This window comes from Lepidochelys kempii, chromosome 3 (genome assembly GCF_965140285.1).
Source record: "Lepidochelys kempii isolate rLepKem1 chromosome 3, rLepKem1.hap1, whole genome shotgun sequence".
NCBI classification, from domain to species: domain Eukaryota; kingdom Metazoa; phylum Chordata; order Testudines; family Cheloniidae; genus Lepidochelys; species Lepidochelys kempii.
In genome coordinates, this window is record NC_136382.1 from 70,507,026 (window position 1) to 70,531,360 (window position 24,335).

Here is a 24,335-nt window from a genome sequence, read left to right on the forward strand (position 1 = left end):
TGGGGCCATGGTGGGAGAGGTGAAGCAAGGCCTCAGGGGCATGGCCCTCAGGGGCAAGGCCTTGGGGAAAAAGATGGGGTTGGGTCAGGCCAGGCCAGGCCTCGGACGTGAAGAGGCAGGGAAGGGGAGTTCCGGCACTCCTCCTGGAGTGCCTGGTTTTTAAATATTACAAAGTTGGCAACTCTAGTGCATAGTAAGTGTAAGATGCTACCAAGTCAGAATGGAAGCATTTGATACCCACTGTGCACATGTGTAAAGGACAAAGTATATGATGCAAAGTAGTGGAGAATCAGGGGAAAAGATTCTTTTTTAAGTCTTTCCATCTTTCCTCGAGGCCTTCAATACCAGCAATGGACATACAGTATAATAGTAAGCAATGATACATATTGTTTCACTTAGGTTCCGAAATGATCTATAGAGAAAGTGAAATATATAGAAAATTCCAACTGGAATATGACCCAATGTAATGCAGTTTTAATTCTTTCTTGTCCTGTGTGGGTTCAAGTGAGACATTTTAATGCTATTTTGACTGCGAGTGTATGTGCTTGAGAGAGAGAGAGTATGTACACACACACACACACACACACACACACACAGTGACATCTGATAAGTGTGTATCTGCACATGTATGGAAAAAGAGAGAGAATATGCACGTGCATATATATATATATATATGAGAGAGAGAGTGAGAAACTCCCATCTATTCTGAAAGGATTGTGTTCTCCTTGGATTTCTATTACCATCATATTATTGCTACACTACAGTGCATCTAAAAGGCTACAGTTCTGGCAGCCAACATCATTACAGCTGCTCAGCTTATTAACAGAATAAATAAACTCAGAGACACTGGTAAAAAAATATTCACTACAATTATCGCTGTCTGATAAAATAATGAACAGTAAAAAGCGTCGTTCTGCTGTCTCATCGACAAGTGTGCATTTACTGCTGTGTATGATGAAAAACAGTTTCTTTGCACACAATCATCCTAAAATGTGTTCTTTTTTTAAACAAAAGATATTTTGAGTTAGTATCTTTCAACTCATAAGATAAGACCCTTCATTTGCTGAATTCAATGTGCTCCATTTCCTTTCCTGTCACATAAAATGCCATTAATTCCCAACACAACTCAACAAGAAAATCATGCACATAACAACATACAGCTTTGACACAGGAAGAAATTGGTGAACTATACGAACAACCACCAGTGGAGAAATATCAACTAAAGATACCTATAGGAAAGCAGAACGTATACAACATTCTTGTGCTCTCAGAGACCAAAGGGGAGTTAGACATCACCTTTTGTCCATCTGCCATTTTCTCACTGGCTCCAAGCAAGGGAAATGGTAAAATGGAGCAAAGCCAGTAAACTGCTTCTAAGGTAACGAGGAGTCCTTGTGGCACCTTAGAGGCTAAAAAATTTAAAATAAATTTGTTAGCCTCTAAGGTGCGACAAGGACTCCTCGTTATTTTTGCTGATACCGACTAACACAGCTACCACTCTAAAACCTGCTTCTAAGATGATAGTCCTTTCTTTCCCCTTCTTCTCCAACCGAAGCCTGTTCTCTTTGCACGCTCATTTTTCTTGATGCTTCCCCACCGCACTGTTAGATTCTGAATGATATACTCAAGCAGTGTCTTTCCTTGACAGTGTTAGGAAACTCAGTTTGGGTTTTATTAACATAATTTATCATTTCACTACAAATGTCCAATTTTTTATTTAATATTTAGCAAGACAGCCGGAGAGTGACTGAAGAACTAACATGCACAGTGTTGCCAAGCAGACACACAGTGTTGTTATCCTGATATTGGTCTATAATCTGTTAACCTGTATAACTCCATGACACTGTCTCTCAGAAAGGTGCTAAGCTGTTTTCTTCTTCTAAAGGTACCCTTTTGGGTTTAATTTGGAAAGCAATAGCACATTCATTACTGGAGCTGTTAAATTTATGAAAATAAGCTATCTGGGTTCAAGACCACGTACTACAGAGCAGTAATTACGTTAAACCTTGAGTCAAGTCATCATTCCATTTTTGTCGACATATTATCCCGATTAAAGAGACACTGCACCCTTTCAAGTCTAACTGAACAGATTAACAGTGATATATTCTCACTTGAAGGTTCCAAAAAAGGACTGAATAAAAACACTTTGTTTATTCAGGTTCTCAGACCGAGCCCACCATGGTAGTATCTGACCACCAGTGGGGATAGAGACGGAGTAGAAGCCCCTTTGAAGTCAATGGGGACTACTCAGAGCAGTAAGCATATGCTCTGTAGCGTTTGCAAGATCAAGCCCTTTGTTTCAGTGGAGGCTGGTGACATCTGAGAAGAAAGTGGTAAAACGGACATGTGCCTCCAGAGGTCCTTGCAAAAATATTGGCTATTTTGGATAGTATTGATGCAATCTGATGTCCACTAGCCATGCTGTAAGTTTAAGTACAAGCTTGACTGTTTTATGCAAGTTTCTGCATGAGAGGACAAGATCGGCCCCAGGGTGCAAAAGTTTGCCAGGCACTCAGGGAAGGGCCACATCTCAGGCAGCTCTGAAGGAAGGAGGAAAGATCAGATGGAGATGGCAGGGTGTGGGGAAAGGGAGAAGAGCAGGAGATGGATGAAACAAAAAACCAGAGCAAAAAGCAGCAGCTGGCGAGAGAGAGAGGAAGGAATTGTCTAAGATACCTTCTTCTTCCTTCTGTGCTACAAAAACATAGCAAAATAAATAGATGCCCACTACATCAGCTCCTCTTTACACATTTGTCTTCTATAGCTACATCTGCCTTCTCTCTCCTCTTCACCTTTGTTCCTTCACTCCCTCCTCCTCTTTTCTCCTGTGTTTCTTGCTCTCCTGTCTGTACCCATCTGCCTTTTGTTTCTCTGACCCCACCTAAAGAGAATATGTCCCCCCTTTTTTCCTCCCTGGCCCCTTCACCCTAAATTCCAAAGTGGGCTTCATTGCCAGACTGCATCTCCCTTCACACCCTGCCTCTTTCCCTCCACAAACCAATAGCTCTTCTTTCCCTTACCAATTTCACACTGTTTGGGGCAGGGCAGGACAGGGCAAGAAAAATGTGATGCAAAGCAGGAGGCAGGGTAGCAAAGACAGAGCTGCTTTAGAGCAGACTTGCCTACCCTGGTTGGTAGGTTCAAGGGGAGTGGGTGCTTAGGAGGAGACATGCCCCCACCGTGTTTCCTAAATACCACTACTAAATGCACCACTGTTTTCTTAGAGGAGAGTTGTGTCAAGTCTTCAGCATCCCTCTCAAACTTTTCATTTTCCTCTCCCTAAGTCTCAGTCGTTGGTCACATTTGGCAGTCTAAGCAGGATAGGCATTGCTTGTCCTGCACAAGCCACCTGTGTTTACTTTCCCCTCATTAAAAAGAGTTCCTTTGCATTGTTTCATCTGCATATTTACAAAGACGAATGAACTCTCTTCAAATGAATTACTGAAAAAGCCCCTTTGGAATGCAAAATACAGAAAGTGGTACAGGAATCACTGGAGAAGAACTGAAGTTCATTTTAAATCAGTGGACCATGTACAAATGCTGTCTTACAAACAGGATTATTTAATTTAAACCATAGATCTGTCAAGCTTCAAATGGAGCCTGTCATTTCTTGGCTTCATTATAAATCAGGATTATATTACAATTTATGTTAGGTTAAGTCATTGCTTAGATACAAGGCGGCAAAAAAAAAAAATTACACAGCAATCAGTAAATAGAGCAAAGTCATTGCACTGTTCTGAAAGGCAAAAAGTCATCTTGCTATATGAGGATCCAAGCTGTCCTGTACCAAGACTGTTACTAATAAATAAAAGACCTCTGGGAAAAGTGCTGAGCGTACGCTGGGTCTATTTTCAGCTTGCATCAGCAGCTGCTGCCCCTGGGATCACATCTTTACTCATACCCTACACCATATGTAATCACTCCAGTGCTGCAACCAGTAAGATAATGAAAGAGCATGGCATAAATCTATACTTGAGTGGAATGCTAAATGAGAAAAATAACACAAAAAGGGGGGAAATAAACCACATTTTCAAGTCATTAGGAAGAAAGACTTTGACATATGAAGTGTTGCAACCATTAATAGCACTTATCATATAGAGTGGAGACAAAGAGACAAATTAATCAAACTGACAGAACTGGGACATTTTATGCTAATGCGGGCTCCTGGGTTTTAGTGTGTATTCCTCTGTGTCTGGAAAACTGATACCATTACAGGGCAGGAAATTGCATGAACAACATGCAACAGATCATAAAAATTCACACACTGAGCACAAAAACACAGGCAAAAGCACTGTAAAAACAAGGCTAGAGACCCCAACAGAGGAACTACCAACAGCTAATGAATGCAAATAAGTACAGGAATATTTCCCATTCATGCATAACAATTAGACATAGGCTGTGACTCCACAGTCTCAAATACCATAGGTAAAATAAAGCCTGGAGAGCTAACATGCAGATAGCTGGGAGAATAGCTGGCCATGTCAGATTCTAAATTTGTTAGCAGTATTGCAGCCAGCAGTTTAAAGCCACTGGGGAATTAACCTGGCCAAGTGCAATCTCTGCCTAAATCTATTGCCATGTTGTTGTTAAATTTAATTGAATGTATAAAGGGGAGGAATAAAAGCAGAAATAAAAATGGTAGCAGCACCCCTCAACAAAGCAAAAATCCCCACACAAGAAAGCAAATCCAAAAAACACACAATTAGAAAGATGGCAAATAAAAGCATTTTAAAGTCATTCTATTGGGCATGCATAGCCACTTGCTGTCCAAAGCCACAGATGTCTTGTGAAAAGCAGGAAATGGCAAGAACTAAAGGAATGCTGGGAAGGGCAGTGTGTAGTAGAAGATCTTGCCAAGGTTACTTTGTTTGCCATAGAGGCCTCTTAAGGACCTTGAAAAATCACTGTCAAAACCAACCACTAGTGAAGTGTGTAGAGCTAATCATCCACGTAAACATCAAATGACTGATAATTCACTTCATTGTCACCCAAGGCGTTGCTGACTGCAGTCTGTGTTACGATATAGATATTCAGGCCTGTCTGTAAAGGCCTATACTCTAAGAATGTAGGTGTATTCTTATCACTTGGCTAATTATAGAGGTATAAAAGAAAGAATCAAAATCACTGTCTGCTGGTGTAAGGGCCTTCTCTTACTGTGACAGTCTGAGGCCTTGTTCTTAGCTAAGGCCTTTGGCTAAGCAGCAGAGGCAGCCATAAGCTGGGAAGCAAACAGTCACATCCTCACATTCCAAACTAGTCACATTGAAATAAGGTGCTATTGGGCTGTTAGGCACTATCAGGACAGGATTGTATTCCTATCACCTCCAGAGAAAGGGAAGTGCCTAGAAAATGTAAATGGAAACTTAGTTTGATAGCATCCTGTCTGGCAAGAACTCACTTATCAATAGCTGGGATGTGAAATCCTCATTTCTGTATTGTCTTGTCATTATAGTTCCCACTTTGCTATTGTTTGTCTGTATAATCTCTGTCTGGTTCTGTGATTGTTCCTGTCTGCTGTATAATTAATTTTGCTGGGTGTAAACTAATTAAGGTGGTGGGATATAATTGGTTACATAATCATGTTACAATATGTTAGGATTGGTTAGTTAAATTTCAGGAAAATGATTGGTTAAGGTATAGCTAAGCAGAACTCAAGTTTTACTATATAATCTGTAGTCAATGAGGAAGTGAGTGGGTGTGGGTGGGAGGGGGTTGGGCGTGTGGGTGAGGGAGATGGGAACAGGGAATAGGGGTAAGGAAACTGGAATCAAGTTTTGCTAAAAGGGGAAATGGGAACAGGGAATGGGGCTGGGGAAATTGGAATCATGTTTGGCTAAGGGCAGGAATGGGAACAGGGACACAGGTGTAAGGCTCTGTGGTGTCAGAGCTGGGAAGGAGGATACTAAGGAAGGAAACTGTATTCATGCTTCCTGGAAGTTCACCCCAATAAACATCAAATTGCTTGCACCTTTGGATTTTGGGTATTGTTGCTGTCTGTTCATGCGAGAAGTACCAGGGAAGTGAGTGGGTGAAGGAATAAGCCCCCTAAACATCAAATGACTGATAATTCACTTCATTGTCACCCAAGGCGTTGCTGACTGCAGTCTGCTTCTAAAAGGGGGAGGATGCCTAGTTGATAACACATAGGTCTATACAGTACCACCACTCTGAGGTGGAGGAATTAAGGCAATAAATAAAACCAATCGTTAATAAAAAAGCAACTTTAATACATTTGGGGCTGCATAATTTCAAACCCAACCCCTGCTTCCCACCCCATACCATATTTTTATGTGACTGTTGATGCTAGTGTTGTTGAACAGATTTTGAGTACCAGTGTTATGGGCATAAACAGGATGAGAATGTTGAGACCATGCAGTGGGTAGGGACTTGCTGCTTCCCACATGAGCAGTGAAGTACAAATCCTGTATACAGCTCTAGGCTGGGGAGACCTTCCCACACACAGTGGAATAAGTGCAGTTCAATTTCATCAGAGATGGAGGGGAGTTGACCAGAGGGTGCACATACCCTTCATAAAGTGGAGTCCTGCTCATGAGAGCTCTCTAAAGCAATCTCAAACAAAGCACTTTGGGGTTTGCTGAAGATTTCATCTGTGTGACCTGGGCAAATATCAAAGACTGAAAATTTCGTCTAGTTCTTCTGATTGTTTTTTTGTACTAGGCCGAGCACCACGTTGAAGCTCAATAAATAACAAACAGACTACAATGGAGCCTGCTCTGAAGAGGTTAGAATCCAACTAGACAGAACTGTGTACACTACAAGTAAATATACATACACACAAAATATACTTAGATTATGGGTTGAATATGGAATATTTTTTCCTTTTAAAATTTTTAATAAGTAAATTTAAGACAATAATAATATAGAGGCATCTGATTTCTTTAATTCTTTAGGTCTTTGAAGATATCCTGGAAGTGTTCTGCAGACATCCAAGATGCAATCACCTTTTCTTCTTCTCCAATTGCAAGTGAGAGTAGGTCTTTTCTTCTCTCAAATTCTAGTTACAGTGAAATCTGAAAACCTTCCTTAAAAGGAAGAGATTGAGACAGGTGAAGAGACTGAGACCAATTTAACTTTCTGAGAAGAGGGATGAGGTGCAATGATAAGAAATGACTATAAAGTTTTCCCACCTTCTTGGCCAAAGCAACTGCTATCAGGAAAAACAGTTTCAAAGGATCTGAGACCTCATCCCATGTTCAAGAAAACAGAAATCTGCTTTAAAACTAAATTGTTACTCGAATAGCAGATATCTCAGAGTATCTGAGCATAAGACGATGGGATCTAGTCTAAGCCCTTGCAAGCCTGTTGTGAAGAGCACTAATAGCTGCTTAAGAAGTGGAGAGCCAGCCTGTTCTACAGATCTTCTTGGATGAAGTCCAGGATAGTGAGAATATCAGAGGTTCTAGCCAGAATCTCTTTGGCTGTGAACAAGATGAAGACAAAGAAAGAGAATGAGACTGGAACTTCTTGTCTTTGACAGTCCACTTGGCTATCCCCTCACATGCTAGGTCTTCAGTTTGAGGGTTCCTAGATCAGAGTGTAGAAAACCCTGCAAAAGAAGAATTGGAACAAAAATAACTGTCACTCAGTTATTTGTTCAGAATCTTTCACATGAGCAGGTTTAGTGAGAGTGGGGCAGAAAGTCTAGTTTAGATTGGAGCCATACTTGAAGGTAAACACTTCTGCAACCTTTGCAAGCTACTCTTTTTCCTGCTACTGAATGTTCTGATGGGTTTGTATGTGTGAACATGTCCATTTGGAGCATGCCCCATACTCCCCTTCCTTGTCCCCTATTCTTCAGGGACAGCTCCTCTTTTATTCTTCACTTGTTTGGACATTTGTCTAGATATCATTTCTACTCATTGGCCAGTGACTACATAAACTGGGCAAATGAAAGCATGTATCTTCAGTGTTAACAGATGAGAAAGTACAATTGATAGACAGTACCTAGAGTGGACTGCAGAATCTCCATTTCTAGTTTCTTGGGTGTGACAGGCTTATTCAGACATTTTAAATCTAGCATTGGCTTAACATACACAGTCTTCTGCAAACAGACATGTTCCAGGATTAGGAACTGGCTGATTTGGTTGTATGTCCACAAGATTAAACAGCTCATTCAGAAATCCCTTATGTGTGAATGAAGAAGGCCTTACTTAGACGCCACTGGGTGAGATAGGGAAGATAAAGACTAGTTTAATTAAATAGCCAGATTAAACAATCTAAAGGATCTATTTACCTAATGGGGCTCACTCTCAGTCCTTCTGGAAGCTGAAAGTATGCTTTACTCCTCCCTGGATGTGGAAGGGAAGTTGAAAAAGCTGTGAGAAGACAAATTCTGACCTCTCATGAAAGGCCTTTGGCATGAGCCCTGACCTTTGAAAGAACAGGAAATAACTCAGCTTACTCTGTTTTTACTTGATCAGAAGCCTCTGGACTGGAAAATTTTCTCAGAAGAGTGTGGGTGGTGGTAAGGGGACATAGTCCAAGCACTCACAAGGATGTTCTGTTGCTGTCTGTCTTAGATGGAAGGGATGTTTTGTTTTCAATCTTCTTTCAGAGCTGTCCCCGTATAGTCTGGGCCCCTTGCAGACCACAAGTCTAAATTTTAAAAATAGAATTACCTCCCCATATATACTGCCAGAAGCATTGCTGGACAAAACATATCTCCACATTGCTAGCTGCCAGTCTGAGAAAATCCTTGATCAAGTCATCAGGAGCCAACATTTCCAAAACTGATTGTTGAAGTTTCATTTACAAAATTTGCATGGGCACCATATTTACATTTGAACATGAAACAAAGGTCACATGCTTACCCATTTTGTGCATATAAACACTATGGGTCTGTGCATTATTTAGGGAGCCAGTTTTGAAAATTTGGTAATAACAATTCTAAAACAACTAAGCACCAACCAGGGCCTTATGGGCACTTTTAGAAAGCATGGATTTGAAATTGCTCATTGGAGAGCAGAATGGACATCTACTATACCTTCAGCCTTGATAATATTAGAATAGTATAATGGCCATCCTAGCTAGAAGAGTGTATTTCCTGAATCCTACACTGAGCTGTCTTTAGCAAAACACAGAGGGGACCATCAAAATAAATTGGACAACAGGGAAAAAGAGGAGGTACAGACTGACTACCTTGGGGAATACCTGCCAAACCTCTATGCTCTTAGCAGTAAGCTCATAGAATCATACGACTGGAAGGGCCCTCGAGAGGTCTTCTAGTCCAGTCCCCTTCATACACTTCAGTGTTTCTTACTGACTTACAGGTTCTGGTTAACTGTGCTTCAGAGGCATCTCAGATCCTTTGACTAACAAAGAGGATGGACAGAGAGGCAATGCTCTCCTTTGCCTGGTTGTTACAAAGAGCACTAGCCGTAAGGGGTTTTTACCCTAGATGGAGACTGAAGTTTGTGAAGTGTGATATAGATCATTTAATTTATTAAACCTTAATCTCCATGGAATTATCTGCATAAGGGACTACAGAGTTCTGTGAATGAGACAAAGACATCCTACCCTGTTCCTCAGTCTCTGATGAGGAAGATGTTTTCTTGCTAGACAGTGCCTGGTAGGATCAGTAGCTGCTGAAAGAAAATACTGAGGCTAGAGTAAAGCTGATTAGGAACACACCAAGCACAAATTTATCACAACTTGATGCCTACAGTTAGGCCCCTTACTAAAAGTGGGCTGATCTGAAGAGGTGTTGAACACCCACAACCTTCATTTACTTCTATTGCTAATCTCTTTGGCTTTTCGTCCTGTGTTTGTACAGTGCCTAGAACAATGGGGCTCCTGACCATACATGGGACTCCCAGGCACTACTGCAATACAAATGAATAATAAAAACAATTTAAAAAATTAACTTAGATGCTTACAGTTAAGCATCTACATTCTAAAATGTATTCCTAAGAACACAGCTGGATTCAAACAAATCAAGTTTCTTTCTGAACCTGGATTTGACAAAGAATTTGGCAATCCAGGTGTGACCGTTTGGGGAACCTGTATATGGACCAATTATGAATTCTAGTTGATTTTGAAATTGCTGTACCACTGAATGCCTCAGTGGACATGGAATCAGCCATCTGCTATCAGGGCTGGTGTAGGGTGACCAGACAGCAAGTATGAAAAATCGGAACAGGGGGTGGGAGGTAATAGGTGCCTATATAACACAAAGCCCCAAATATCGGGACTGTCCCTGTAGATTGGTTACCCTAGGCTGGTGTCGCATCTCTTCCAGACCAGGGCATGGGTGATGGAAGCTTGCTTTGAATGCAGCAGCAGAGGGATAGGAGGGTGATATGAGTGGGTCCTCTCCACGAGGAGTGTTGTGACAACTGTGCCTACAAATTTATCCCTATTGCGAGCTCAACTGTTAAAAAAAATATGCGAAAGTTCATAAGATGTTACAATAAACCTGAAAAAAGGTCAAGTTGCTTACAAAGTTGAACACTGTATCAAGTGCAAGAGAACCAGACAATGCAGCTAGATTAGTCTAAACGAAAAAAATCCAAGCTGATATGATTCAACGACTGTGTTGAAATTATACGTGTTAAAAACAGTAGATGTGAACCTGAAGTCAATGAGCTAAAATTGGGAGGTCATATTTTGTGGGGTAAGTATGCAAACAAAGAAAACAGATGGAGGCTTATGGAAAGAGCTTCACCATCACGGCTGCCACTAACACTATCTCCTGGGACCAGGGCCTTCGCCATCCTGATCCTGAGAGGAGTCCTGACTAAACCAGGTTAGATAGAGGGATCTTGATGACATCACTACCACTACCCACACCTAAACACCACCTGGGATGAAACAACACTGGACTTTAACAGCAGAAGCAATGATATGTCCAGCCCATTTCAATTAACGTCTCCTCTTTTCCGCAAAAAGGACAATTATTATCATCTTTGACTGTCAAACAACAGGAGGGTTTTCTTTTTAAAAACTGTCTACAGCTAAAGGAAAAGGGAACAAGGGATACTGTTAAAATGAAACTCTTATATAATATTTTACATTTCAAATGCTTTATCTGTTTTTCCTTCTTTTTTGTATCTTTAATCAAAAGTTAAAAGGATTTTTAATGGTGTGTTTGCCGTAGTACTAAGCAGGTTGAAATCTTTGTATACCTTGTTTTATGCTGTTTAATGCTGGACAGTGACTGGGTTATGTTAGCACCTTTAGCCCATATATTCCATCTAAATTAATACAACTGGAGTGAGGGAGCTACTAAGAGTTGGCGGGGGGTGGGCAGCCAACTCTAAGCTGGGAAGGGGTGGTTCCAGTGGTTTGTCTCTCTCTCGCCGACCAAAAGGGGAAAGCTGCTCCCAGCCCCATCACCCTTTTTCCTTTCTACTCCCCGGCATGGGTGTCAACTTTCCCTGACGCCGGTGGGTGCTTGTGCACCCCCCCAGTCTCGGTCCCAACTCTACCCCTTCCCCAAAGTCCCTGCCCCAACTCCGCCCCCTATTGGACCCCTTCCCCAAATCCCTGCCCTGGCCCCACTTCTTCCCCAAGTGCGCTGCGATCCCCCTCCTCCCCAGCCGTGCAAAAAAGTGGTTTTGCGGCACAAGCGCTGGGAACTAGGGGGAAAAAGCGGGCACATGGCGCGCTCACGGGAGGAGACAGAGACAGAGCGGAGGTAGAGGCAAGTTGGGCAGGGGGGCGGGGTGGGGAGCTGCTGGTGGGTGCAAAGCACCCACCAATTTTTCCCCATGGGTGCTTCAGACCCAGAGTACCCGTGGAGTCAGTGCCTATGATCCCCAGGCCAGTCCTGTGGGTCCTGCTCTTGCCTCCATGTCTTTTTTACAGAGAATACTGGTTCCCAGAATATGTAGCAGAACAACATGTGGGGGCAGAAACAGATCAAGCCCCACTGTCTCACATCTTCCTCCACCCCTCACAGTTCCACTGCCCCTGGACCAAGGACAATGGAGAGTTGGTAACCTGAATGGTTCCTGTTCAAATGAGAGCACCCTAGAACAATGGGCTGGCTGATGCCTAGGAGATCTAGTTTGATCCAGCTTGTCTGCAGGGATGGGGAGAGGAACTATGGAGGCAGCAGGCGAAAAAGGTCCAGGTCCACAAAGGTACCCAGGCTCCTAACTTCCATTTAAAAATGTAGAAGGGACTCAAAGAGAGAGAGGCACATAACGAAGCAGGCTTTAGGAGGGAGAGGGAACCAGGAACTGTGGGACCAGTCAAAGCTGAAGGAAGCTGACTGCAGAGGTCAGAGAGACACTCTGATTCGGAACAGAAGCCCAGAGCTGGAGAAGTGCATCCCAGCAGAAGGTACCGGGAACCTAGAAAAGGCACAGACCTAAATTCCAAAGAATGCTCAGGAGTGGTGAGGAAATTTAGGCAGGGAATGGCAAAAGGGGTTTCTTATTTTATACGGATTGAAGTCAGGCTAACCAGCCCACAGCTAGGTCATTATGCTTGCCCTTTTTGAATCTTGGCACAACATTAGCACTTTTCCCTGGTCTTCCATTATTAAATATTAACATTAGTGCCAGAGATCTCCTCAGCCAACTCCTTAGGACTCCTGTGTGCAAGTTAACCAGGCCTGATTTAAAAATGATTATCCCTTGTAGATGTTTTTCAACATCCTCCTCAGTTACTAATGGACTAGAGGTACTTCTTCATCCTCTCATGATACGAGTACATCATCCTGTATATCCAATGCACAGCAGAAATACTTATTAAAATTGATAAGACTGATGCAGGAAAGGCAGAAGTATTTCATATTTCCATTTAATAATGAGCCTGTACCATTGCTAGGATTTGTTTTGTTCCTAATATACTTTAAAACAAATCATTTTCATTTGTGAGGATCCATGGCTCCCCAGGCAACCTCCATATCCTAGGTGTCGTACAGGAGCCCATGAGTAACTGGTGGGTTGAGTGGCTACTTGAACTCCAGACCCACCAAAGGTCCCACGCACAGAAGTTCTGAGTCGAGGAGCGCCCGGCCCCACGACTGGTCCAGCTGAGCTATTTTAGTCAGAAGCAGGCACAGGAAGTTGTCTGTGCAACTGGGTGAATTCTAGGCTGGCTGATACACTGGACCCTGCCTTCTCACCTGACTCCTGAGCCCTGCTTTCCCAACTTATCTCTGATTCCGGCTTCCCTATCTTGCTCCTGGTTCCTGCTTTCCTGACCTGTTCCTGGTTCTTGCCTGACTCTTGGTTTGCCTCCCAACTCCAACTCTGACCCTTGGCATGACTCCTGACTCTGACTCAGGCTCTGACTCTTGGCTTGGGTTACTAATTTCCTATGCTGTCTCTTGCTCCAATCACTAGATATGATTGCTCAAGCCCCAGTCATGATATTATTGTCCTTAGCCTGGCCAGCCATGCATTTTTCCCTAATGACCTTCACTTCCCTTATCAATTTTCCACACTTTGTAACTTCCAATTGATATTGATTGCTATCTATTTTGCCTTTTTCCCATTTGTTATATGTTGCTTTTTTATTCTAACTGTGGCCTTCACATTGCCACTGAACCAGGACGGGGCTTTTACCCACACTTGTCCTCTTTCTTGATTGTAGAATTGTATCTTTTTGGTAAGCTTGTAAAAACTCTAATTTTTGTTCCCCTTTTCCATCTAACTTAGTCCATCCCTATGACGTAACACATAAGTTTCCTCAGATTTGGGAAATTAACCCTTTTGAAGCACAAACCACTTATATATATATTTTACTGGTTGGGACTGTTTATCCCGATGACTGATCCCTAGGAAACCACCAACTTTCAGTTTAGTGATTAATCCATCTTTACCATGATGAGTTCCAGACCAGTTACCTTGTGTTGAGTGCAATACCTTTTGTGTTGAAAAATCATCATCTATAAGTTTTAGAAAATTGGATGTTTTACTACTGACTGCATAAGACCTCTAGCATGTATCTCCCAAACTGAAGTCTCGCAACACAGCTTTCAGCAGAGTTAGTTTGAGTCAGTATTTGGATAGGAGACCTCAAAAAACCCATAGATATTGCAAGAAGCAGTGATGATGATTTAGTACTGGCCCAAAGCCCCAGCATGGTGGAATGGGGCACTATGCAGCACAATGCAAAAAACCGAGCACCTGTCTACTTGCAATCATTAAAAACCCTATTGTATTATTCATAAGAGGTGCATTTACCTCAGTGTCCTTTGCAAATTCCAATACGGGTAAGTTGTATTCTGCCCACCTACACAATGCACTTCAGTTTCAGACTGGATATGATGTTCTTCACTTCCCATTCTTAACTTTTGTGGACCGCTGCTATGTCATGTTTAACCCCAGAACCTGTCATGTTTAATCCCAGAAGGGGCTGCATTTCAATGGTAGCTGAGATGATTAGCCAATGCAGTTTGAAATGCACTCAGGGATACCTTGTGACAAAAGGTGCTATATAAGGGTAAGATACTCTTATCCTGAGTTTCTAGGCATGCTGATGAGGTGGTGTGCTCAGCACTGGGAGGGAAGGTCCCCCTACAGGATTGAGTCTAAGCCCAGTGGAAGTCAATGGGAATCTTTCCACGGACTTTAGATCAGGCCGCCACATGATTAGCCCTCTATAAATCCCTTCTGGCACACAAAAAGAATGGTGTTTGTGGGCTCTATGAAGAGCTGATAGTCAGTCCTGCTGCACCACAACAAAGGCAATGCCTTTTAGAAAGGGAAGGAAGGAAGCAGGTGTATAAGGGGGGGAAATGGAGAAGACCTTTAGAGTTGCAAGGGAAGCGAGTTAAACAATACTGTACTGAAGAAGGAAAGCAACAACATTTTACAGCCATCTTATTTTCATGCATGCTATCCATTCCCAAATGTTTAATGTAAATAAAATAGGACATCCCTACTGTTATATAAGAATACATACCTATCACTACCCATGCATTTAGCATTCTCTTCAAGTAGCAACTATTTGGCAGGGCTCCTTTTAAATTTTAAATTGTGTTTGTGATTTACAAGCAAGAGAGCCTGCATTTTACACGGTGTCTTTCCAACAGTATGTTAAATCCCATCGGCCAAATTCACCAGTGGCACAAGGGGTTCAACTCTAACAAAGGCAATGGGGTTGCGCCCACTGACACTAGTGGTGAACTGGCATTATGTGTTTATTTTTCATTTTTATTTCAGTAGTGAATTTTTATGTTATTGAAAAGGAAAAAGAAAAAGAAAAAAGCACATACCACCACCAGGGGGAGGGAAAGCAATTACTTCCAAGCTTTGAAATGTTTTCCTTAGTATGTGTTTTTACCTAGTTCTCTTCATAATGCAGTGGATCAGAACAGGAACACATTTCATTTTTCTTCATCAGAAGAGATCAGAAGCTAACTACTGACACTGAAGTTGCACATACAAAAGTAGAGGCAGTCATGACATCCACGAAGTGGCTATATATCAGCCAATATCAAAGAATTCAGGTTCCATTCCACTGTGGACAGCTATAGCATCATGCAGGATATGTGAAATCACACAATGCTTGAGTGCTCTACAATGCCCAGCCACAAATGGGTGGGATATGGCTGGAATTTCAGATTTAAATATGTACTTTCTTGCAGTTTTCAGGGAAGAAGATAGAGAGGGAGTTATGATTTAATTTTCTGTATTAAATTATATATATTGTTATGTCCTTGTCACTTCTCCTGACCCAGAGTCATGGTACTAAACCCATCTAGATTTATATGTATACTAAACATTATTCCCAATATACCTCTCCAGTGCATACTGCAGTAGTTCTTCGGGATTCACTGATGTATGTGCAGTGAATGAATCTAAACAATGGTATATATTCCACACAATGAATCTATAAAACTGAATGCAAAGTAAAAATCCTTAAGAGAAGTGGTTTCCATGCTTGAGCATTAATGAGAATGGCACTGGTGGTCTCAGACTCATGAAATATAAATGTGTATAGGGCTTGGCTTTATTAGTAGCTTTGAGGGTTTGATGGCTGTAACTCTTGTCATTCCACAGACAGCTCTGCAAACAGAGGGGTCAGGGGCAGCGGATGCAAGTCAGATTAGCGTAGTCTGCTGAGTCAATGACAGAAATTATTCCAGCCAGCGACTGTGATTTGCAAAGAACATTAAAAGCTGATGCAGACATGAAAAGGGACTACTGCTTTAAAGCCTATTACTCTCAGAGAGTTAACATTAGATATTCCTAATGCTGCTTTTTGGAGTACCAAGGGAAGAGGAGCTTTTGTAGTTGTCCATCACTGGACAGTATCTCCCCAACTGAGGAACAAGGATTCATGCAGATTATTTTATCCTCACATTGTCTTTCCCCTTCCACATTTATACAGAACCCTTCCATTCCAAGCTCCCGAGGAGCTTCCTCCAAAGGCCAGTCAATGAATTCCTTAAAAATATTATATTCATATGTACACACAGTGTACACAGAGAGAAAGGAGGCACAGTAAGAGAATACTGTTTATTTCTATAAAGATAAAAAGGAATAGTAATCTCCTTCAGCCATCAGGGTACTGTAATAGTTCACCTCCTGCATCCTGCCTTTGATTTTCTCCTGAACCCAATTCATCTATTCATCTTTTGTTGGCTAATTCCAAGCATTTTTTCCTCAGGCCGGCAGGCTGGCATGGATAACTAACAGCTGCCAGTATTTCTCATTGCTATTGGTTAAGAAACACACTAAGGTTAGATGCCTGGTTCCATCCCACCCTAGGTGCTGAATACATTAACTTTCCAGCATACTCAGCCTTTGGCAGTCTGAATCTCTCTCTCAGCCTGCATTTCTCCTTTGCATTTCTCCTTGGAAAGATTAACTACCCCAGGAGCGAGTCCATGAAAATTAAAGAAACAGATGACAGATTTTAGAGACTGGTCATCATGGAAAAATGGCAAATTTTACAATGGGCCCCAGGTTAAGGGCAAAAGCCTTTATGAAGGCAAAGGCATTTACTACGTAGTGTGAGTTATCTCACTTCTAAACATCATTCTCCAAATAGTGAAAAACAAAAAACAAAAGAAAATGACATTTCTTTCTCTCTCCTGGTGGTGCGTATTAGCCATAGAAACGCTTATTTAACCACTCAGCATCACCTGTGGATTTTTTCTGACATTAAAGTCCACTTCAGACAGTAGAGGCACTGGGAACCACAAGATCAAACAGATTCAAGGGAGGAAAAGGATGCAGATAGAAAAGTTAATTGAGAAGGAGAAAATCATTCTTATAATGCCAGTCGTACCTGTTGGTCAGTTGGTAGAGCGACAAACCTGCCATTCCAGGTTCTTGCATCTAACACTTACAAGTCAAAAATGCCAGAGAGAATTCCGTAGCATTCAAAAAGTTACCTAAGACTCTTAATCTTAATGGATTTGCCTTCTTGAGTTCCTAAAATTTGTTCCAAACACTAAAATCTAAAAGAAAAGACAAAACTGAAAGCAGACCTGTGGATTCTGGCTTTGGTTATGTTAGCTTGGGATTCTTATTTTCTTGTGACAGTTGTTTTTAAATGCTTTCAGAGTTTAAGTGAAGTCTCAATTTTCAGGAAGCAAAGAGAAACGAGATATATAATCAATGCTTTTCTTCTGTTCACCTTTTCGCTTCTAGATGGGACTAAATGCCCCTGCACTTTTATTGGCAAAGCAAGGCAGGTAATAACCATGAATAAGAAACCTATTCTTAGAAGTACTGGCTCTTTCTCAAGTAAAGTACCACTACAGCATGAATGACTCAATCATCTACTGAAGAGCTATTACTTGCAGTGATGAAGCAATGTTAATTGGATAATGGCCTGCTGCCAGCTAATATTGGCATGACCTACAATACCCTTGGCTGACAGCCACGTATGTCTCTCTATCACACCTTATTTTTTGTAATCTGGATGGGAAGTGGAAGCCATTAAAAAAAACTCCCAAGTGATATTTAACTTCTTATTGTGAATTAAAAGCTTAATTAAGTGCCTTGTTAAAGGAAGAAGACCAGTTCCTGTGATTAAATAAAACACAACAGTTAGGGATATGAATAATTTTAGAAACTTAATATTTTCCAAGAAAAGAATTAATTAGGTTCACTTTTAACAAGAGCTGCTAGGATAAGAACCTAACAGAAAACTACTGAAAAACAGGACAGTAAAAAATAAATGTACAATTTTTGGAGAACAAATAAAATCAAGTGAGAGGAAAACTTTTATAAAATTAACATTCATAGACGTGGTTCTTAATAATTCTACTTTGCAACAATCTATGGATTTATTACATGCTCATTTTTCTAAGGGTTGTCTATATGCAAATTAACTAATGGTGTTATCTGAAATCAATTTAGTTGGACCAATGTAAAAGGCTGTGTGGATACTCTTGAGTTGATATAAAAATAGCCTGTACTAATTTGGCTTAAGTTGATTAGGAAAAGGTTTAAACTAAACCAAAATAAGCTACACTTAAAGCAACATAAGAGCATCTAACACAATGGTTTGCACTGGTTTAAAAAACAATTTCAATTAAACCAGTTCCACTTTCTGTGGGTAGGCAAGGTATGATATTTCATTAATTTCAATATGGTAGAAATGAATGGATTTTTTAAAAAACACAAATGATTTTAAATCAGTCCATCCATTGTTTAAACTAGACAACCATTATAAATTTGAGAAGGGTCCAGATGACCTAATTCCAGCTTCTAAACAGAAAACAAATCTGCAACTTAGTCTTCAAAGGAAGATTTATTTTTTGGATAGTTAAAAATAAGCTTCTGTTTAATAAAACAAAACCAAACAACCCAACTCAGATGAGCTAAGTATTAACAGTAGGTAAGTATGTTGGCAACTGATTTTATGCTTTTCTGTACACCAGTGCCACATTTAAGCCTTCACTGGACACTAACTCCTATTTTTATGATTTCACATTTATGATAGCACAAAGAGAACCTAAAACTTGATGCTTGTGTGGCTGGTTTAGAAATATTTTTGTTATATTACAAGTGCTTCTTACCCTTTAGTGAGTTTTTGAGCCATCAGGGCTATTTAAAAAGGATAACTTAAGGGTACTTTTGTTCTTGTGGTACCAACTATATCTCAAAGTAAATTAGCCTTTTCTAAAAACATTACAGCATTAAGTGTTTATAGAAAACCTCTGAGTCTGAAAAGTTTCTTTGCCTAGGATACAGGTATTACCTAGTGAACTAGAAGGACTACAAAATTATCATAATAAATGTGTAATTAAATGCTTTGTCATATTTTCCTGACCCCTCTTGCAAAATTTGAAGGTTTTTTGATTCTGCTAAAGGAAGCAAGAAGCCCAGGCAGCCATCTTTGATGATGGCATACAGCTTCAAACATATAAAGTATAGGAGTCTATCAAAACAGCCAGATTAGAACAGCCAACAAAAGTAGAGAAATCTGCATATGCACCCTATAGTAACTGAGAAATTACTGTACTGTGATTATGCATATCCTTGTGCTCCAATTGGTTAAAAATGGTTGTTAGACAATTAAAGAATTTACATACATATATTTATTCAAATAAAGCAGTGATTGAACAAATCAGACCTCTTAGCCTGTCAGCACAGGGATTTACATATGTAAGAAACAAGTACCTATACCGTATCCCTGCTCTGACTGAAATAGCATTATCTCAGTCCATCTAAAAGAAGTAAAACCCTGTTGCCATGTAATAAATCTACGTCAATGAAAAACTAACACCACTTATCCCTTACATAGTACTTTATATTTTCAGACCACTGAAAAGTATTAAAAGCCAGATTCTCTGCTGGTATAATTCCACTGACTTCAATGGAGTACGGTAGCAGAGAATTTAGTCCTAAATCGCTACAGCTGTTTTGCATTTTGTTTATTTTTTTTAAGTAACTGTCTCATATTAACCTGAAAATAATGCTTATACTATTTATTTTAATGGTGATTGTACATAATAGAAATCATGTATGGCTAGAATGATGTTACTTATGTGGAAGGAATAGTCTTTATATTTTAACAGCCGTGTCACTAGGTATGTTTCATATCTCTCTTGTAAAAAACTACCAAAAGTTGCTTTGCAATAAAGAGACTGCATACATCACTAAGATAAATAGGTTTTTCCGTAGTAAGATTATTAACTAACATTGTGTAGAAACATAATGCAGGTACTAGTGTGTCCTATATGATATGAATAAAATCTTAACGAAATGGCACTGGACTACAGCTTATTTATGATGAATTATTTTTTACCCCATTTTATTTTTAGTTTTCAAAGTCACGTTGAAATTAATCAGGTACTTGCATCATCTATTTCAATCAAGCTGTGTGTAAATCAGCATAACCGGCAATAATACGGTATAGAAATATAATGAATAGCAAGACTATTCTAATCTCTGACAAGGTTTAAGTGACAACTGTACTGCTCAAGGTGCAGCTTTTTGACTGCCTTAAAACACAAAGGTGATGTACAACTAAACATGCTTTAAGGTCAATTTAAACCTTCAAAAGCCAAGAAATTTAGAGACAACCTAAAAAATATATTTTAAAGACAAGAGCTAAGAAGTTAGACACAAAATTATCTGAAGGAGCCAGAGGCAAAGGGGCATTCAACACATAACTGACTGAAGTTTACTGTTTTAGTTTCAGGACGCATGAAGTTACATTCACTGACTTCCACTGTTATTCATTAATTTGTACCATGATGTAACATCAGAGCTACAGTATTATTGTTGTTAATAATTGTTTTAATATCAACAATAAATGGTGCCTCAGTAGAGCCAGCCCACAGGGAATCAGGTATGTAGAAATTTTATGTAAATGGCCTTATTTTAAAAATGTTATTTTAATTCCAATGGGTATAAAGTAATTAATGTTGAAACAATTTATTAGTCTCTTATCAGACCCTAGAACACCATTTACCTACCGATCAGGTAACTTCATGCTCCTCTGACACTCCACAGATAACATCTTTACTACCATTGCATGCCTGTACAAGAGAGCAAGAAGACATAGCAGCCCCAGTGCACCAGGTGAGTTACCTGGCATAGTGTATGTTCACCACAAAGTAGTGGGAAGCAAAGTATTTTGTGACTTTGATGTGTCCAGGGGTTTCAGTCCAACATAACATATCCTCATGGCAAAGCCACAAGTAAGCCCTGTGTAGCTGTTAAGTCAGACTGATGCATGCTAGGGAATCACAATGTAGTGGGAGCCAGCAGGTGTTATTTCATGGGAAAACAACAAAAGGTAAGCTTTGCAGTGAGTTTGGTCTTTAATGCCCTCTGTCCATTGCTATTTGGGACATTCTGTATCTTTAACACCTACGAAATTATTTTCCGAAATAATTTGTTCAGCACATTTTTTCAGCATAAATCACGTGGCTTGAGGCAGTAAAATATCATACCAGTGATGAGCGGAAGGAAAAGGAAACAATGCTCAGCGAGAAATACAGGGAAAGGAACAAGAACCAAAATACTCACTGCTGAAACGGGGAGGGTGGCAATGAGACCCAAAATAATGCGACAATACAAATGATTTTTAAACAGTAACCCACTTTCTCAGAGCCAAATGGCCCTTTTAAATTTCCTGTCTAGAAAACCAGAAGAATATCAGGGTCCACATAACGTACTGAATGGTGCTATAGTCATTAAGTGACCTCTGTTTGGGTACTACTCTTTCAGCAGTGGCGAGAAAAGGAAGCTCAAACATTTTAAAGCTTTACTATAGTAACTGGTTTGAAATGCTGGCTGCTTTTTTCCAGCAGAGATGGCTCTGTGAATACGTTCATTCTTTAACTCTCAAGGGGCATCCAACAACTCAACCAACCAAAACAGTAAAAAGCAACAGTCACGTACAGTCAGATCCTAGAATCTGTGCTACATTTGGATTTATCTTTTAAGACCTTGATGGGTTAGCTGACTAGTAGCGAGTACACCATTACTGCCATGTAAGATGGGTTTGTTTTTATAACAGAGGAATAATGACATACTGTACCTCCTCTGGCAGGCTGACAACCAGGTCATTTTCCGTCTGCCCAACCAGTGCCTGCAAGAAGTATTCACTGCAAGCAGCCAGCACAGCCCGGTGGGCTCGAAACTCTTTCCCCTCCACAATCAAAGTCACATCACAGAGAATATCCTGCTTCCGCTGGTCATTTAGGCACAGGAGGATATTGGTACAATGGACTGTTGACTCATACACATACATGGGGGATTCAGTCTTCTCATCCACAGACATTCCGTTCACACCCTAAAATAGAAATAGCAACAATAAGGAGAGATATTGCTGAAGAGTTATTACAGCGATCACAATTTTAACAGCAAGAGCGAGACAACACCATAATTTGCGTCCTGCAAGATCTAGGCAGCAAACTGCTGAACTGCTGATCAGCACATTAATTATTAGTGTGAACAAAGAACTCAGAAAAGTTACTTGGAAAGACGTTTACATTACAAGCCTTTATTCTACCCCACTTTGTAGGCTCCCCCCACCCAATATAAAATCAAACTAGACTTCAGATTAGTCCACAAAATGTGTACAAATAAAAGACTACAAATAACTACTTAATTCTTTAATTGTTTAAGTAATTACGCATAAAACTTTGGAAAATTAGAGGAAAAATAAAAACATGAGAATATTGGGTCTTCCACAGAGACAGCAGGTTTTGACCCTTGTCCTTCTGTTGTTGTGTTATGCCAAGAAGCCTGACATTTAAGTTGAGATGTATACATTCAGGTGAGCAGTGCTTTTGGAATTTACACTGAAAACCCAGGCTTAACTGAGAAGGAGCCGGGAGCTGTACGTGACAGAAAGAACCCACCTAACTATGATGATCTCATTTCTTATTGTCTCAATAACAGATCTAGTTATTTTTAAAGATCAATGGGGGTGTGTGAAAGACTTTCCGAGAATTTAGAATTAATTTATTACCAGGTTGAATTAATTTTATTACCAGGTTCCATGGCTGAAGCAATAAAAATTCATTCGCTGTTTAAGACATTTATGGAGAAAGCAAAAGTAGTTTCTATTTCTTATCTTTCCAAATTAAGAAACCAAGGTCCTAGTCTTTCAAGCTCATGTGTGGGAGAAATTCTGAGCCAGGGCAAAGCAGCAGTGAAGTCACTGAGGGGGCTTGTCTTCACTACCAGGATAAGTTGACTGAAGTTACGCTACTCCAGCTACAGAAACAACATAGCTGGAGTAGACGCAGCTTAGGTTGACTTACTGTGGTGTCTTCACTGCACTGCATCCACGGGAGATGCTCTCCAGTTGACTTACCTTACTCTTCTGGGGGAGCTGTAGTCCACCAGAGCGCGCTCTGCTGTCGATTTAGCAGGTCTACATTAGACCCACTAAATCAACACCCGCTGCATCAATTGCAGCAGTGTCAATCTCCCCAGTAGCGAAGATAAGACCAAGGTATCATGTGGGTGCAGAAGAGTTTGCCCCTGTTTAGAAATTTGTAGAACCATGGGTTAAATAATTTCTATTTATATGATGCATAATATCCACTGCAAGAGTGCAAACAGGGAGATTCCTGATCTGTTCCTGACATACAACTCCCTGCACATTTGAACAAAATTATTTTTTCTTCACTTACTTTCATCATCATCACTTGAGGGACCCCACGTGTAGCTGAATAATTAAAACAATTTATTCCCCACCCTTCCATAGCTTTATGGAGAGTTCTGTTTAGTACTGAAGTCAATCTTATTGTTTGCTTTGTTTTCTTGTTCTAATTTTTGTGGCAAGAAAAACAATGGAAATGTATTCTATGCTATGTTTAGCCTTGGCAGGCAGAATTTAATTTTAATTTTAATTTTTTGATAATTTCAATGGATAATATTGATCTTTATTGTTAAGCATTTTTTTAGATTATCAAATTAACAAATTAGTTAAATTAACAAATTACAAATTAGTTGTAGGAAATTATAGGGGAGAGGGAGGATCCAGACAAGAATAATTTACTGACATTAGACATAAAGATTCAAAAAGTTAAAGCTTTATAACCAATACAACACACATTGTCAACATCACATATCAAAATACACAAAGTATATATCCTTAAATAAAACTCTAATAAGTTCTCAAGAAGCAAATTTTATTTTTTACTTTGCCTATCTGTAAATTTCAATTATCATTGATATCATTGAAATTTTGTTGTTGTTGTTGGTTTGTGTGTGTACAGTGAAATCAACATTTAACGACAAAAATCTAATCCTTCCAAGCCTACCTATCAGGGAAGATTCAGAGTCATTACAGGTAGTGGTTACAAACCAATTGTTGATACAATATAGTTTACATTACAAATACCTGAATCTACAGTAGGAAACTGATGCAAAATTCCTCATTTGTTAAAAGCAGGTCTTTTAGACAATTTTTACTTGAATAATTATAGT

The 24,335-nt window shown here is 40.1% G+C and overlaps 1 protein-coding gene across 5 annotated transcripts in view; it reads right to left on the minus strand.

Annotated features, from left to right (window-relative positions):
- The window catches only part of BACH2 (BACH transcriptional regulator 2), a 261,959-nt gene that overhangs the window by 51,030 nt on the left and 186,594 nt on the right, over positions 1-24,335 (minus strand). For all 5 annotated transcript variants that reach the window (XM_073336767.2, XM_073336768.2, XM_073336765.2 and 2 more), the window contains one exon: positions 21,931-22,185. In XM_073336767.2, the coding sequence (XP_073192868.1) occupies positions 21,931-22,185 (255 nt within the window). The remainder of the gene's footprint in view (positions 1-21,930; positions 22,186-24,335) is intronic.